The sequence below is a fragment of the Neophocaena asiaeorientalis genome, unplaced genomic scaffold (assembly GCF_003031525.2).
Source record: "Neophocaena asiaeorientalis asiaeorientalis breed wild unplaced genomic scaffold, Neophocaena_asiaeorientalis_V1.1 scaffold201, whole genome shotgun sequence".
Lineage (NCBI taxonomy): Eukaryota > Metazoa > Chordata > Mammalia > Artiodactyla > Phocoenidae > Neophocaena > Neophocaena asiaeorientalis.
The window spans coordinates 918,136-935,964 of NW_020171805.1; the positions used below are offsets into that span (position 1 = coordinate 918,136).

Genomic DNA, 17,829 nt, shown 5'->3' on the forward strand with positions numbered 1-17,829 from the left:
TGTGGAGATGGGCTACTGTATGTGTTCAGATGAAGTCCAACCTATCTGCTGTTTGATTTTTGGTTCTGTTCCCCAAAATAAAAGGCAGTAAGAGTTTCAGGCCGCATTTGGAAACACTCTTTTAGTCTCTAGGAATTCCTGACACGTCCAAATACATCGCTTGGACTTCTGGGGCCACTACTCTGGGTGTAAGATCCACCACTCAGCAGGGCTGGCCCCAACCCGAGAGGCGTTGGGTTGCCAATCCTGGGCCTCCTTCCCCACCCTGACCCCCAAGACCAGTTGTTCTTCTGGTCCAGGACCTGGGCAGTGTGGGAGGGCTGGGCGCCGCAGGACAGGGGCATCAGTGTACGAGAGTGCGCGCACAGGACAGCAGGGGTTGGGGCTGTAACCATGGCGGGAGAGAAGCGGCTGCCTCGGAGAGGAACGGGCTCAGCAGAAGATCTCCTCCCCCTCTGCGGGTACTTCAGATGCAGGGACATCTGGAGAAAAGGAAACCAAGGCAGAAAAAGAATTTCAGAAAAACTGCTCTTTTCACTGGTAAATTCTGTTCTTTCCTCCCCAAACACAAGTCTTCTGGGATGCAAACAGATGCCGGGCTGGTGGGCAATGACATCCGCCAGCCAGGCCTCCAGGTGACGTAGTGCACGAGGTGGTCAGTGATGTCCTCCGTGTCTACAGCTCCTTAAACTTTACAGAAACACTAGGCTTGCTGTTTGTAAATAGACCTGGAAATAGGGATTTCTCTTCAACCTCCCACACAGAAGGGAGAGGAATCCTAATGAGAAGGACTCAGACCTTGTGCAGTGTGATTTGGTAGCACGCCCTGTGGCGGCAGGCAGGTCAGTTAATCCCGAGCTTCAGCTTCCCAGTGTGTCTGGGGGTCAGCAACACCTCTCTCACAGTCACCTGCAGGATTAAAGCGGCCCTCAGAAAATGCTCAGCAAGCACCTGTGATTAGTATTACTGGACCAGGCCTAGAAAGGCAGGGAGGACTGCAGCTGCTTCACTGAGGTGAGTTTCAGCTCCTCAGCTGGACAGTAAGTGTGAGAAATGAGCCCGCACTCTCTACTTCGTGCACGTGCCACACAGAGTGGGTTCTTAAATGTTCTTTGAATCTGTGTTCTTACTGTAAGTTCCAACAGTCCTTTGCGGGCAGAGCAAGTGGGTTTGGTGAGATGTGTATGGTTCAGCTTTTACACACCTGAATGGCAGCCACCTCTTTTTAACCACTCCCATGCTGCTAAAGCCACCCACTCTTCAGGATCCAGGGACTACACGGCCAGAGGGAGACCTGGTGTGTGTAACTCACCACCGGACTGCGAACGGCTTCCTTTGTTCTTCTTCTTTTTCTCCTTCTTTTCCTTTGGCTTAGCTAACCCAAACAGGCGGGTGGACGTGGACACTGGGGTCTGGCTCTGACCCTCTGGTACTCTGTTTGTCTGGCTGGTGGAACCCAGTATGTGAAAAGGCCCCTTTTCTTTGTGTGTCCGAGAGATGCTGTTCCTTTTTGGGGACACTGAGAGTTCTGAGTCCAATGACCCTGATTTGGCTATGGAAGGTGCCGGTGGCAAGAGGGTCTCCTCAGGATTCGGAAGGAAGGACGGGATCCTCAGCAGCTTGGTGTGTTGATGTGAAACCTGCACATGGTCAAGAGTAGGGGTCTGACTTGGAGGCCGGCAGCATCCCCAGTGCCTACTCAGTGAACACTACCTGAGGTCACCGGCTGTGTCAGTGGGTCAGCCCCGTGTGCACCCACTGCCTTGGACTCCAGAGAAATGGTAAAAAGATTCTGATCTTCTCAGTTCCATTTCCTCCCTCCCTCAGGTAGTATCTATGGAAGTGCTAAAAATATCATCTGATGCCATTACTATTTTTATTATCAGCAACATGAAGAATTAACAGTAGCTGGGAAGAGGCAGCTTAGAACTCCCATTCCCTGAAGAAGCAGGAAGAGCTGCTTATCCAATGACTGATTTACACGGGGGTGTAGATAATTATTTCAGGGCTAAGAGATTATAAAGGTCTGTTCAGGTTAGAGGGCAGGTGGAGACGTGCTTATACCAAGATCCTAGCCAAAGGTTAAACCAAAGATAAAGAGAGATAATCAGTCTAATCTGTGCTCCCGCTGGGCCTTGCAGCCTTCCCTGTGGAAGCCATCCTTGTGTCAGGAAAAGCACATACAGCCACTGGCTACTCCTCCTACAGACATGAAAAACTCTGCAGGAAGCTAAACTGCTCCCTCTGGAAGATGTCAGTTTCCTTTTCTTTCATGATCCAAGGTCAATCGATCAAACAAATGGCAACCTGAGTATCAGCAGACAGGAGGATCTGTGTGCACCCAAGCTTCCCACCTGCCACAGGTGCCCCGTTCCAGAATAACCATAGAACACCACTGAAATAAACTCGGGGGTCAGTGTGCTGCCCACATATGTGATGCCTTCCCATATAAGTAGCCGCTGCAGGAAAAGAAAGGTTTCATCCACAGTAGCGAGACAAATCAGGAATTAAGCAGAGCCCAGATGTCTGAGCATCCCTGAGCAGGAACATCCTCTCTCCATAAGAGGGGCTGCCTTCCATCATTTGCTGGGATGGGCTCCTCCCTGTAGCTGATGCCCACTGACCCCACCATGTGGGCTCTTTCAGGAACTCAGGCGTTACTGCTCTCTGTGAGCCCCAGGCACTGTGCTCCGGGGGAACCTGTGTCCTCGGTGTGTTGTCCCCATCCAGCTACAAGTTCCTTTAGCTGGGGACCATTCTGAGTTCTTCTGTGGCACAGGGCAGAGGGATTGCTCCCCAAATCCTGGACGGCTGACTGCCATCCTCAGAGATGCTGAGGCTACTCCAGCCTAAGCGACTGAGGGCTGAGGGAAGTGCCAGGCATCCATTAACTCCCCTGGCCAAACCCCAACCCATCATGCTGAGAGATGCAAAAAGGAGAAAAAGACTCACTTCCTCACCTGCCCCCTGGTGGTGCATAAACAGATCTGTAGAAGCAGCCTTTATATTATCTGCCTACTTTCCTCCGCTGCTCAGAGGGTTCTTGGTTATGCGGGTCGCGACCCGGCCCCCCAGCGCCCCGTACCTGGCCGATGTCACAGTCGGCGGGCCTCTGGCTGAGCCGGTCAGCCTCCCGCTTCAGCTGCTCCTGCTCGCGCTCGAGCTGCCTCTGGGCGGCGCGCAGGCGCTCCAGGTCGCTCTGGTAGGCGAGCTTCCTCTGCTGCAGCTCGTCGTGCTCGCGCTCCAGGTCCTGGCGGCCGCGCCGGAGCTCGTCCTCGCGCTGCGCCAGCCGCGCCTCGCGCTCCTGCAGCGCCCTCTCGCGGGCCTCCCACTGGCGCTCGCGCCGCCGCTTCTCCTCCAGGTGCTGCGCCTGCTGCCGCTGCAGGTTGGCCAGGTCCTGGCGCTGCTTCTCCAGGCTGCGCTGCTTCTCTTGCTCGATGAGGGAGCTGGGCCGCGACGCCGTCCGCGTGAGCGCCCGCTCGGTCAGCAGCAGCTTCTGGTCCTCGATGTAGCTGTCCTGCTGCAGCACCACCCCCTGCGGGGGAGACGCACGAGGGGGGACGATGCGCCTCCGCCTGGAGGACGAGGACGCCACCCCAGACTACGGCCCTCCCCTGGTTTCTAAGCTGCTCCGGGAAAATGCTCCAGCATAACCCTGGGCGGCAACCAAGTCACAATGTCAGTGGTGTGGGGGACTCGGATTTGGCACTCAGCGGCTTTGTATGGGGTGGGGAGTGTGTGTTTGGGAGGTGGGAGGAGGTATGAACTGGACTGGTTAGAAATTGAGGATATTCCCAGAAAGCTGTGTGGGGAGGGTCACCCTACCCAAATACCACACAGACACATGGAATATGGAAACTTACAATCCTACCAAAGGCCTTCCAGACTGAAACCATGTCCTCTGTGCATGTCAGCACCCCATGTGCTCTGGGGCATGGCTGTCAAGGGTACCTGCAGTCCACCATGTGCTCGTCAAGTCAAGTCTTAGCGGGTCGATGATACTCTAACCACTGCATTCTGGAACCTTTCTCATCATGAGAGCCAGTCTTCTCTAGTCTGAGGGCCCCATTTACCCATAAGAAACCTATAGACCTCAAAGATCCAGGCCAACGATACCCTGGTCACTGATTCTCTCGAAACAAGGAAGTGAAGGGATAAGGGAGAAGGGCACATACCTGCAAAGTGCTGAGGAGCTCGTGGAGATGGACGACGCTCTGGATGACCGGCTGCAAAAGGAATCAAAGGACCATCACCTCAGACTCGGAGGCTCAGACCCCAGCACACTGCGTGTCATCCGACAAGAACCCACCCTACCACACAGCAAGGGGCTTGCATTTGAACCAAGTTCTTTCAGACTGAAAGCACCACAGAGAATAAGCCGGTACAAGTAGCCAAGAAAAACAAGATCAAACGAAGTAACTGTGTATGTAGGAGGGAAGTCAGCACACAGTGAAAGGTATTACAAAGCTCCAATTATTTAAAATGACTGGCACAAAAATGGCAAACACACCAATGTAACAAAACAGAAAGCCCAGAAGCAAACCGCAGCATTAGTATATGATACAAAGAGCATTTCTAGTCAATGGAGAAGGAAAGAATATTCAGTGAATTGTTCTGAAAAAACTGGCTAAATCGTTGGAAAAAATTAAGTTGGGATCCACATAAAAAACATTCAAATGGATTGAAATGTTAAGTGTAGAAAAGAACTGTAAAAGAGCTGTAAGAAAATGTGAGAATGTTTTCTGATCTTGAAATAGGGAAGGATTTTCAGAGACAGAAACAATGGAAGAAACCACACACACACACACACACACACACACACACAATTTCAACTTTTACTATGTAAAAATGTATAATAAAAAGCCAAAGGAAACAGTGAACAGAACAAGGCAAAAGAAACCTTTAATTTAAACAAGCCTGTCGTAGATCGACAAAATAACGAATATTCTAGTAGAAAAACAGGCACAGAACATACACTAGCAATTCACAAAAGAAGAAATACAAATGGCCAATTATATAACATATTAAAAATGATTCAACCTTATTTGAAATCAGAAGAATCCAAAAATAAAGAAATAACCACTTGAACTTATCAACAAAATGTCAATTAAAAAATAATTCCCAGTGTTGATGAAAGTATGATGAGAATGGATACTCTTGTACTGACAGGGATGAATGCTGTATAACCTTTCTAGAGAGCGGATGTCATGCTGAGGAAATAATCAGAGCCCTGCAAAAAAAAGTATGAGGATGCTCTTGGCTGCATCATTTAAAAAACAAAAAAGTAGAGAAAGAACCACTGGAAAGATTAAATAAATTATGGCACATAACATAATAATATGCAGCTGTTAATTAGCATGTTTCTTTTTGGGTTTTTTGTTTTTTTTTTTTTTTTTTGTGGTGTGTGGGCCTCTCACTGTTGTGGCCTCTCCTGTTGCAGAGCACAGGCTCCGGATGCGCAGGCTCAGCGGCATGTGGGATCTTCCCGGACCGGGGCAGGAACCCGTGTCCCCTGCGTCGGCAGGCGGACTCTCAACCACTGCGCCACCAGGGAAGCCCGATTAGCATATTTTGTACAAATATGCCCTGGGGAAATGCTTCTGGTGTGTTAAGAGAAAAAAAGCAGGATACGAAGCTCCAGGGAGTAGTGAAACAAATTGTATAAAATTATGTTTATGCAACTCACACTCACACATAAAATACATGTCCTGTATAATAAAAGGCTGGAAATATGAACACCAAACATTTAATAGTAGCTATTTCTCAGTGGTACTATGTTTACTTATTTTTTTCCTTTTTTACATTATTGGATGTTTTCCAAATCTTCTACCACAGACGTATTCCTTTTATAATATTTAAAACACAAAAACTTTATTATCAGGCTTAGCTCTTCTGAGAATACGATTTACCCCTCAGTTAAGTTTATTCTTAATTAACAGAGAGAGGGAGAAGTCACAGCAGACCAGCTGACTCTGACTGGGCATCCGTAGTGTATAATCCATGCTGGGATGCCTGAAAACCACTGGTCTTGTACTGTCTCTTATCTGACTCTTCTCACTAAATATGAGGGGAAAGTTGCCAGGTGAAAAAATCAACTAAGGGCTACTTTTTAAGCAGCACCAGAGCACAGCAGCCTGTGTGGGAGCAGGCTTACTTCATTCAAGGATGGACACGCTGAAGGGGGTTACGTCAGCGTGTAGACTAACATGCCAACAAACAGAAGACAAAAAACACCCTTCTGTGTTTTAGGGAAAAAAGGAAAGATTTCCTTAATCTGAAATTTCAAAAGACAGCTCCTCAGGGATTTAAGGTATTCCATTAAAAGCAGGAAGAAACACAGAGAACACCCTGAGAGCTAGCACCCCACTGTCCTGTGTCCAATTCCAGCCTGCTGACACAGATGATAAAAACTGGTGGCGGTTCTTGCAGAATGATGAAGACTACAGTTCGGGTCTAAGAAGGGGAGAGTGCCATATACAGTGGTTGTAAGCTGACAGTATAGACAGAGTACAACTGGTAAATAAAAAGGGGGGAGCGAATGGGGAGAGCATAAAGGAGTCATATTTAGCGATAGCAGTGTTAGGATTGTTATTCTGATGTGTATGTTAGGGTAAATACGGGATGTTTTATTTCTACGATGTATCCTTGAGAATGAGCATTCACAATGTGGAAGAAAATTCACACATTAAATATGTGTGAATCCATTAGCCCATCCCCTCATGCACACACACAAGGATATTTCCCCCAAAGCGGCCCACTGAAAAGGCCCAACCTAGTAACAATGAAAATCCCAGCAGCAATAACCACCCCTAGCGCCTAGACAGTGGTCTTGAAATATCATTTCCCACTAAAAGAAACCAGAGCTTCTCAGAAAGATGGCTAATTCCAGGGATGGGCAGAAAACAAGATGAGCCTGGAACATCTTAACATACCAAACAGCAAAGCAGCTCTCAAAGACTGCCGGGGTCACGCCAAAAGGACTCAGAGGCCCCACAAAGAGGTGCTCCTTGGCAAAGAGAGGACCTTTTTAACTTTTAATAAGGATACGAACTGCAACGACTTGAAGCGCATCAGACATATTTAATTCATGAGTCTATAATAATATATTAAAAGTACTGGTCACTTTCAGAGAATGACCGTAATCAGTTCACTACTTTGAAAACTGGTAAATAATGGGGGAGAAAAAAATCAAGCATTTATCCTTTTATCTTGTTTTCCCTATATGTTACAAAATAAAGAAGACAACTAGACATTTTGTGCCCCCAGAGGAAAGCACACAAGACTCCGGTAACACAGCTTTTGCCAAAGGGATTATGTCTGAGCAACTGAGCCTCCGAGTCCAGCAGAGAATCTAAAGGAAACGGAGGGCAGAAGAACAGAACCCCTGTGTGAATAAAACCCAAAAAGAGAAACCCACAGGTCAAAGCTCAAGGATAAATCGTGTGGAAAAGAAAGGGATGGTGGGGTGGGTGGAGGACTGTAAATAAAGAATCCTAAAAGGCATATCAAAACCCATGAATACAACTGAGCCACAGGGTCTATGAACAGGCACTTGGCCATAAAACCATAAAGAAACCTAAGCGATTACTGCAAAAGTCACAATACACTTTCAGGAGGGAGGGAGAGAGCTCTGATGGGGACAGGACATGTGGAAGGGCTTTAAGGGGTCTGGCCACATTTTATTTCTCGACCTGGGTAGTAGTTACAAGGATGCCCACCTGATAATAATTTACTAAAGCGAAATATGTATTGGGTTGTTTTCTGTATTTGTGATTTATTTTACAATAAAAAAGTACAAACTGGTAGATAATATTAGTGTGTGAACCACTGTGGGAGGAGACAAAGAGGGGGGCAATGCTGAATGTAAATTACCCTCATTTATGGCACTTTTCATTAAAGGCCCTCCTTTGAGAGCCTCTTCTGTGTTGGATCGGAAGAGGATTCTAGAGCTTCGAGTTGGGGAGCCATCCTCTGGCAAGGGAGTGCTGCACTCAGTCATGTCCCGGAAAATCATCTCCTTCTCTTCCAGTAAGAGTAGGATCTGCTGGTCCCTTTGCTGAAGTTGTTCTGCAGGTGCACAGAGAAGAGATCTGGTGACTTGACGGTTCACTATGATGAGATGACTAAGACATGAGCACCACCTTGTGGTAAAGCATGGAACCACAAGGAACACAGCTTCCCCCACTTTCTTTTTCATCATGAAGGCAGTATCAAGATTTTGATCTGTAATGTCTACCTGGAAAACTATCCTGGGTCTTTCTATGCAAATGCCAGAATTTCTGACATAACGAACTTGCACTCTGTTCCATTCTCCTGCCTCCTGTTTATTTCTCAACCCACACACTCTTCTCTGGCTTCTGCCCATCACTCTGCATCTGTTCTTTCCAAGGTTACCCTTCACTACTGAATCCAGAGAAGTCTTTCATTTCACCTTTTCCAGCACAGATGACTTCCCCCATTTAAAACTGTTTCCCGGACTTCCCTGGTGGCGCAGTGGTTAAGAATCCGCCTGCCAATGCAGGGAACACGGGTTCGAGCCAACACACTTTTCTCTGGCTTCTGCCCATCACTCTGCATCTGCTCTTTCCAAGGTTACCCTTCACTACTGAATCCAGAGAAGTCTTTCATTTCACCTTTTCCAGCACAGATGACTTCCCCCATTTAAAACTGTTTCCCGGACTTCCCTGGTGGCGCAGTGGTTAAGAATCCGCCTGCCAATGCAGGGAACACGGGTTCGAGCCCTGGTCCGGGAAGATCCCACATGCCGTGGAATTTCATTTCATCTTTTCCAGCATGGATGACTTCCCCCATTTAAAACCGTTTCCCGGACTTCCCTGGTGGCGCAGTGGTTAAGAATCCGCCTGCCAATGCAGGGAACACAGGTTCGAGCCCTGGTCTGGGAAGATCCCACATGCCGTGGAGCAACTAAGCCCGTGTGCCACAACTGCTGAGCCTGCGCTCTACAGCCTGCGCGCCACAACTACTGAAGCCTGCGTGCGCCTAGAGCCTGTATTCCGCAACAAAAGAAGCCACCGCAAGGAGAAGCCCCCACTAGCCGCAACTAGAGAAAGCCTGCGTACAGCAACGAAGACCCAAGGCAGCCCAAAATGAATGAATGAATGAATGAATAAAATAAAATAAAATAAAACTGTTTCCCTCCCCATCTGCCTTTGAGGACACTGCTGGTTCTCTTCCTACCACTCTTACTCCAGCACTTTACAGACCAGACCTGCCACCTGCCATGAATGAGTATCTGGGCTCCCCCCAACCCCCAGCCCTAGGCTCCATCCTAGACTCCTTTCTATACTTTACATGCTTTCCTCTCGGGGACCTCAGTCACTCCCATGGCTTCAATTACCTCTTATGTGCTGATAACTCACAAAAGGCACCCCAAATCCCACCCACTTTTTGAGCACCAGACCGCTGAGTCCCACTGTCAGGCGGCTCTCTCCACCTAGACGCCTTGTTCTCCACAGGTCAGAAACCTCTGTTCTCCCTTCTTGCCACCCCGCCTCCTCCCTGTAGCCTGTGGCCTCTTCCTCAGGCAACAGCACTGTCATGCCCCAGTTGTCCAGCTGGAAACCTGGGAGCGGTTTTGTCTCCTCACTCTGTCCCACCACCCACAGTGGTATGCAAAGCTATGAGGAAAAACAGAAGCAAGGATGTCTGATTCCTAGGGTGGTCTAGTTTTTCAGCCTACCATTTCCATGCACTAGCATTCATTTTGACAAGTATTTTTTTTTTAAACTTTACTTTTAAATAGTTCAGGTGCCTGCCAAAAAAAAAAAAAAACCTCTAAAACATAAGTTTCAACTTTATCGAATCCTGAAGTTTACGTGATCACGGAGTCAGTAGATCAGAGAAAAACAATCCTACCCCTTTCAAGGGTTACCCAACACAGAACTGGCTGTTCTTGGCCCAAGACATTTTCACTTGGGGGTGAAAATGACTAAACACCAAACTCTTATCTCCACTGGAGACATTTTAGGCCAGAAAACCTATCGTTCTGCCATTGCTTTGACCACAACATTATTCCAACAGCTGGAATCTATTAGTTTTTATTTTGGGAATGAATAAATAAACTGCTGTGTAAAGAAAATAAAGCACTGGCAGCAACTCTAGGAAATCCATCCCTACAAGAGAGGGCAGGTACTTCTCTACCACCAGGCTACCTCCGACACGGCCTCACAGCGGCGGTGAGGCCAGAGCCGTCAACTGTGGTCTCAGGACATCACAGAGCATCAGGGCTGGAAGGAAGGAGCTGCAGGGACCGCACAGTTCAAATTCATCATGGAGCAGTGAGAGGCACAGCTGGCTGGGGGCAGGAAGGGGTATTTCTTCTCTCTGAGACCGGAGAAGCCCCTCCCGGATCCCTGCGACAATGACCGCCCTCGTCTCGGTCATTGGTACCTCTGCACCCCTGCTGTCCTCTACCCTGCCCCCAGCAGCTGAACTACACACACTCTAACTCACTCACCCCTTTCCTGTTCAAACCCTCCATTCTGAACCCATTCTTCGCTCACTCCCATTACCAGCATCCCTGTCAGCCCCCTAGTCTGGAGCACGCACCCACCCCAACCTGGCCCCTGGCCGATTCTCCAGCCGTATTTCCTGCCTCACTCTGCTGCCAGAGACCCCGGTTGCCCACCCCTCCCGACGGGCCAGATCCTTCAGCTCCACGCTTCCACGCTTACCCCTCCCTTCTGCCTGGCTCCCTCCTCTTGTCCTCAGTTCACGCCTCTCTATTCTAGCAACCATCATACTGCAGAGTAAGAACCTCTTTACGAGTCTCTTCATTGTGAGCCCAACTTCTAATGCAGGGTGTCCTGAGACATTCACCTTTGAGAGCAGCTGAATGCCTGGGATGTCGTTACTATATGCTCTGAGCATGCTGAGACCCTAGGTAAGGAGTGCTGGGAATTCTCCGAGAGCAGCTACCTATAGCATTACTTATACCTCGGCGATGGGAGAAGCACACATTTCACTCACCTGAGTTTTATGTCAGCGGGTTTTATGGCTGACGGCACTGGGCTGCTTTGTGTGCTCAGCTCACCGAGGCCAGGGAGGTGGGCTGGGTATACTCAAGGCTACTGGTGAGGTTAGAGTTACCATATAGGCCCAGAGGATACAGGTTTGACGAAAACAATTATTAAAAACAAACAAACAAACAAACCAGATGCGGAGGTAAATGAACAATCTTCCAAACTTCTTTCACTTGATGGGGCTGACCATTTAAAAGGTAAAAATGAAAATCAAACACAAAGGGAGTATCTTTTATGATCTCTTTTGCTTAGAGAAAGATAAAAGATGAAAAGCAAAGTTTAATAATAAATCTAGTTGCTGTGAGTTAAACTTTCATTTCTCTAAGGTCTCAGGAACTGAAAATTCCTCTGCCATCTCTTAGAAACGAGTGATGTATTTTTAATCTCAGAGAATCTATGAATTGTGCAACTGATGGTATTTCCCTCCTAGCAATTGTTTTGCCAGAAACCCTGACCCCAAATTTGTTGCCCCTCTTTCATAGGGAAAATATGTCTCCCTTAACACCTTGCTTTTTTGTATGAATCTTACCCTTTGCTTTGTTCTTTAAAAAAAAGTTTTTTTTCCTTTCTCCTGACTGCATCATTTCCTCGTTCTCTTACTGTATTCTATATGGTTTTGTAAGACATCTCAAACCAGTCTTTTCTGATACAACATTAAGATCAATTAAATGCCTGCTGCTCCTGTGTGACGTCTGGACATGGGTCCCTGGGAACAACCTGGTGACATCTGGATTCTGCCCGCTGCCCTCTGGCACACGCTCAGAGTCTGACGAGAGTGAGCCTCACCTTTCAACCTCCCTGTCGTGCTCTTCAGAAACACGCTCCCGTCCCGCACGAGCTTCTTCCGCTTCAGATCCTCCTTGGCAAACATCTGACCACTCTTCATTCTCATGATCGACTTGCTATCTGTCTTTGTATAAATCTCATTGAGACGGACCTTCTTTTCATAACTCGCCACTTTGCTGTCCACAGCTCCAATCACACCCTTCACCAGGCCCAGGGACTGAGCTAGATCTTCCTGTTCCACTTCACTGTCTGAGAAGGAAAGAATAACTGTTTCTACTGGGCAGAAGGAGGGGCACACTGCCTTCTATTTTTTTGTTTTGTGGTAGGCGGGCCTCTCACCGCTGTTGCCTCTCCCGCTGCGCGGGCTCAGCGGACATTGCTCACGGGCCAAGCCGCTCCACGGCTTGTGGGATCTTCCCGGACCGGGGCACGAACCCACGTCCCCTGCATCGGCAGGCGGACTCCCAACCACTGCGCCACCAGTGGAGCCCCAGGACCCTGCCTTCTTGCTCCACATCACTGTCTTCCCGCTGTGGGCATGCTGGCAGAGCGAAGCCAACATGTCGAAGGGCACGTGCCTACCCACCGCTCTGTCAGAGTTTAAAACAAGTTAGATGTTTCACTGATACAGATGACATGCAATTATGGGCCACGTTCTAAAGTGGAAGGAACCCAACATTTTTAGGGAGGGAGAGGAGCAACGAGTTTTTTATTTACGTCTTTATTTTATCTAATCCTTAATGTAACTGCCCAGGAGCAGGATTAGCTAAGAGAGAAACTACTAAGTACTGATTAAACGAGAAACAGCGGTGATTCTAGCACTTGCAGGGGGGAATCACCTCCCAGTCTAGGGACAAGTGACAAGCTGCTCAGGTCACTGAACTCTCGTTGGGATCACTAAGTGGTGCCTTCCCTTCGTGCTCTCATTCACACTAAGTCTGCTGATATAACACTTTATGTTTTCACCGAAGAAAACCGTCTTTAAGATAAAACACAGGCTCTCTTTTAGAGCTTCTCGACGTAAAAGTGTTCTTCTACGCGGTCTCCAGTGCTGTTGGACAGACCGGAACAGTCCACTGGCAAACGAGACCGAGTCCAGAGAGAGACGCACCTTTGGTACACTGCAATATTCTTTGGAACAAAACCGGGTATTTGGTGATCCGTTGGGTTACCAGCAATATACAATCTGGGATTCCAAGCCTCCGTACGACTGAACTGCTCATCTTCTTCTGCAAGGAAGGAAACCAAGTGTCAGGAACTACCCAAGGGAGAAGGCTGGAGCTAAAACTGACAGTGACACAATGCTCTGGACAACATGGAAATCCCCACCGTTTCACATCAATACCTTCACAAAGGCCTGAAAACGCTTATCCTTGGTATAGAGGTCTTTGAAGTAGTTTACAGACTGGTTGTGCTGCCCACAAAACTTGCCATATGTCTTCTTTAAGCGTTCTGCGTTCTCTCCTGAAAACTGCAGAGGAAAGAGAACAGAGGTTATGCCGTAACTCAGGGTGCTAAACTCCTATTACCATTTTGTCCAAAGTTTCCAGTCTACTTGTGAAACCCAAGAGAGCTTCCTCATCACTTCCCCCCAAAGATTAAAAGATTAAAATGGTACCGGAGCTTTGGAAAAAAGTTTAGCAGTTCCTCAAAAAGTTAAACAGAGTTACCATATGACCCAGCAATTCCACTCCTAGACATAAAAACATATGTCCACACAAAAACCTGTATATGACTGTTCATAGCAGCATTATTCACAACAGCCCCAGAGTGGAAATAACCCAAGTGTTCATCAGAGGATAAATGGATAACGTATGAATGAAAAAAGCCAATCACAAAGGACAACATACTGCTTTATTCCATTTATATAAAATGTGCAGAATAGGCAAACCCACAGAGAAAGTAGATTAGTGGTTGCCTAGGGCTGGGGAAGTTGGTGGGGGTGATGATGATAAAAATGTTCTACAACGGACCGTGGCCATGGCTGCACAAGAGTCACGGATATACTGAAAACCACTGAACTGTGCACTTTAAATGGGTGGATCACATGGCATATGAATTATATTTCAATAAAGCTGTTACATATATTTAAAAAATAATAAACACAGAAATATCTATGTACTGTGCACATAAGAAATGCAACATGTGTTTTAACTCCCATTTGTCATAACACAGTAATAAAACAGAGAGACTCACTAGAAGTCTCTCATGAGGTAGCAGTCTCAAAGAAGTCATCCTGATAAGTTAGAAAGGCATCAGAAACGGCCGTCATTACCTAGGGACCTGTTTATCCTACTTACCTCAGGCCAGCAGACCTAACAATTCTGCTTGGCCCTTACATCGTTTCCAAGCGTGTGCGATCTCAGCCGTTCATCTGAAGCTACGTTCACTGTGCGGTAACCGCTGAGTTTCTGTATGTGGTCCACAAGACACGTGCTAAGCATCAATTCCTGCTGGACTAACAATCTCTGGAGGCAACACAACTTGATCCTTACCCCAAAACTTGAAAAAATGTTCAGGGTAGCCTTTCCTTTTCCCCTTTACCAACAGAGAAGCTGAGGCAGAGAGATTTTTAAGTGATCGGCTCCCATCACAAAGCAAGTGCCCTAAAAGGGTGACTCTGGCATTGGCGCTCAGAAACAACAAATGGACACCATGGGGCTAACATCCTACTAGAGGACATGCACAGATACAAGGAGCTACAAGGTCAGAGGAAGTACCAGTGCAGGTCTGAGGGTGGAGAGGAGGGGCAGAGGGAGAAACATGGAAAATGACAGGAGGAGGATGTTTGGGGAGGAAGGGTCCTCCCTTGCAGAGCTGACCGTGCCCACTTTGATGCCCTGATCACCAGTGTGAACACATTCACTACACTGCATCTGCATTTACTTCACGACGTGCCTATCCTTCACTCCTAGAACATGAGTTCCATGAAGCAGAGGTCTACACTATATTTACCTTTGTGGTTCCACATGGTATTGAGTAAATCCCCAGTAAATACTTGAAAAATGAATGAATGAAGGCACCAATGAATTAATAGGGCGAGGGGTACAGACTCAAGAATACAACGAAAGGACAATATTTCCAATTCTCAGGCAAATGTTCCAGCAAGTAAGCCTCTGCTTCCACAATGAGGCAGAGGCTTGCCGGTGAGAAAGAGCTAGTCAGATGTGATGCAATGCCCCACTGCCTATAAAGGTTATACTAGCATTATTCTTCTTTCAAAAAGAATGTTTTAAAAAAGAAACATTTAGAAACTGCCTATGACATATACATCTGAAAGTATCAAAACAATTTTTAGCTAAATTGCTTTTGACGTAGGATTGAAACCATACCATACCTTGATAAAAATATTAGCAAGAAATATTTTATGAATTATTTTACAGATGGTTTCTTAGTCAAGTTTTTAGTCTCAGGTGGTTTTTAGATAAATGAGCCTTTTGATTTGAGGCACAGGTTGAAGTTGAGACTTCCAAAAAATATTTTTTTATCTCTTAAACTATAGTATCTCTGATGTTGGTACAGACTCTGAGGAAGGAAAACCGGCTTTTACTGCATATCTACCATGTATGCTGGGCACTTTATATATACATTACCTCTTAAATTTCAAAATAGCATTAAAAGAGAAAATCTACTGTCCTCAATTACAGAAAAAGAAACTGAGGGTCGGAGAGATGCAACCACTTGCCTAAGCTCACAGAGATCGTGAGCAGTCCAGCCAGGATGTGAATGCACGGCTACGGGGCCCCCAGTGCGTGTGAGAGGCACCAGGCACCCGCCCGCTGCTCACCTGGTGCACAAGCACATCCCCAATCCTCTCGATGAGAAAATTCTTTTCACTTCTATCCACCAGAGAGTCCTTCTTCCGCTCCAGGATCCTCTGAAGGAACTGGCTATGGATACTGATCAGCTCATCCAAACAGGGGAAGAGCTTCTCCACCATCTGCTGCTCAAAGAGCAGGTCGGCCGTCATGCCCCGGCTGTACACGTCGCTCATGATCTTGAGTGTGCGGAGGTGGTGGAACTCCGTCTGCATCAGCTCTGGGGGAGGGACAAGGCTCAGTGGTCAGGAATGCTCTCCTCGAGGATTCTCCTGCAAAGTGTGTCTGCTGCTACTAAGAGCCCAATTTTCTCTTAAGGCTATTTACGGCCCAATTTAAACTTTAAAACTGAGTCAACAGCTGTCTTTTCCCTAAAGTGTTTTCATCGTATTCCTCGATTTCTCACGGGACCTCACACTATTTTCTGACAGGTGTACTGGATTCCATCACTCTTAAGTGGTGGTTTCCCAAGTGGTCTTCACTGGCATTCAAGACCTTTCATAATTTACTACGTTCCTATTTCCCAGAAATGACTTGCGTTTAGTCTAGTTTCTACTGTAGCTGAGGAATTAAACTGTACTGTCACAAGACATCTCTTTTTAGGAGTATCGCATACATAAGCACTCATATTAAATAAAATATCCAATAAAATTAAAGAATATAATTTTACAGAGAGAGTAAAGGATAGAAATAAGATGTCTCTATACCTCAAAGTTTTCAAAAGAAAATCTTTGAGATGCTACATATTTGAAAATTGACTTGATATAGCCCAATAAATCCCCTCATAAACAATGCCAGACAATGCAAATCAAATATTAGCAGAGCACATGAAGAGTCTCACCATAAATCACTTCTTGCCGTTCGACCACATCTTTCTTTTGCTGTTTCAGAAACTTGCTGTCCACGATCTGACTCCAACAATATAAAAATACCTGGGACTTTTTGTTTTTAAGGAGGAGGAAACATTAGCCAGCACAGAGGTTATAGGAAGCACAGACAAAAGGAGATTTGCATCCTTCAGTTGGGAATTTTCCTCCAGCCTAGGTTAAGAGAGCTGCAAGAGATGTTTTGAGTCCTACATTTGAGATGACTCCTTTACTGGATGGGAAGGCAGGCATCTTACCCCAAACAGCCAGCAACATCATAATCGGCCCTGTGCTAATTACAGATAGCCGAGGCCTGAACAATCAGGGGCCACAGAAACTTCTGGAGGAACCACAAAAGAACTCAGTGCAGATGAGGGATGGGGAACCTACTGTCGTACCTGGCCCATTATTCACTCCCATGACTTAAGAGTCAAGAGGCGAGTTAAAAAAAAGAAAAAAAAAAAGAAAAGAAAAAAGCGAAACAAAACAAAGTTACCCCTTCCCCCCAGGTTCATCTGACCAACAGAAAAGACCAACAGGCATATGAAAATACAAGTGATTGAAACCAAACATTCAGAATTAAATCTTTTTTAGAAAGCCTGAGTGAACACTGCATTTACAATTTGTCTTCTGTCAAGTTTCAAGAGGCCTAGAGCAGGAAGCCAGCTGCTCCTACTTCCCTGCTCTGTTCCTGCCAACAGTCCTCAGTACCCTAGGCCTAGCTACAGCCACCCACTCTGGCTCTCCTCTGAACCCGCCAAGCGCTCTGATCCTGCATATGCCGTCTCTTCTGCCTGGAATGCTCTCTTTACCGACACAGGCACGACATTCTTCTATTTGAAGATAATCCCTCCTTGGTAGAGCCGTCTGTTAGCCTCTTTCTTCTCCTCACCCGAGGCAAGGACTGGCACCCCTCAGGATCCTGCATGTACCCCCGCCTAGCTTTTTCTTTACTTATGGTCATCGTCTGCTTGTCCATCTTCACCAGAATGCTGGCTCCTTTAAGAGCGGCATCTGTGCCCTTTTCGTTTCTATTTCTCCAGTGACTCGCATTTATAAGGTGTAAAATAATTCTTAGGTAAAGTGCTAATTTTAAGACCTTTGTTGTAGCATGGAACAGAGACACTGTGAGAAATTATACAGACTGAAGCAATTAGTCTGAGATAAATCATTAGTGAAAAAGGGTCCATTTAAAATGAAACTCCCCCTTTGAGGTTACATCCGTTTCTATGGGATGTGCTGTATCCCTATCATTCTCCTTCTCTATAGCACATTCACAGCAGTCTTACCAGAGATCACAAACTCAAATGCCTGTGG

At 46.8% G+C, this 17,829-nt stretch overlaps 1 protein-coding gene across 1 annotated transcript; it reads right to left on the reverse strand.

Annotated features, from left to right (window-relative positions):
• Window positions 1–490: 490 nt before the first annotated feature.
• AKAP13 (A-kinase anchoring protein 13) lies at window positions 491–17,491 on the reverse strand. Its single transcript, XM_024749017.1, has 11 exons — window positions 17,405–17,491; window positions 16,488–16,584; window positions 15,616–15,866; window positions 13,174–13,299; window positions 12,940–13,057; window positions 11,710–12,077; window positions 7,784–8,419; window positions 4,176–4,226; window positions 3,086–3,535; window positions 1,313–1,640; window positions 491–909 (listed from the first exon to the last, which is right to left on the reverse strand). The coding sequence occupies exons 1-11, from the start codon at window positions 17,489–17,491 to the stop codon at window positions 848–850; spliced, it is 2,574 nt and encodes an 857-aa protein (XP_024604785.1). The 3' UTR covers window positions 491–847.
• Between the last annotated feature and the right edge of the window lie 338 nt (window positions 17,492–17,829).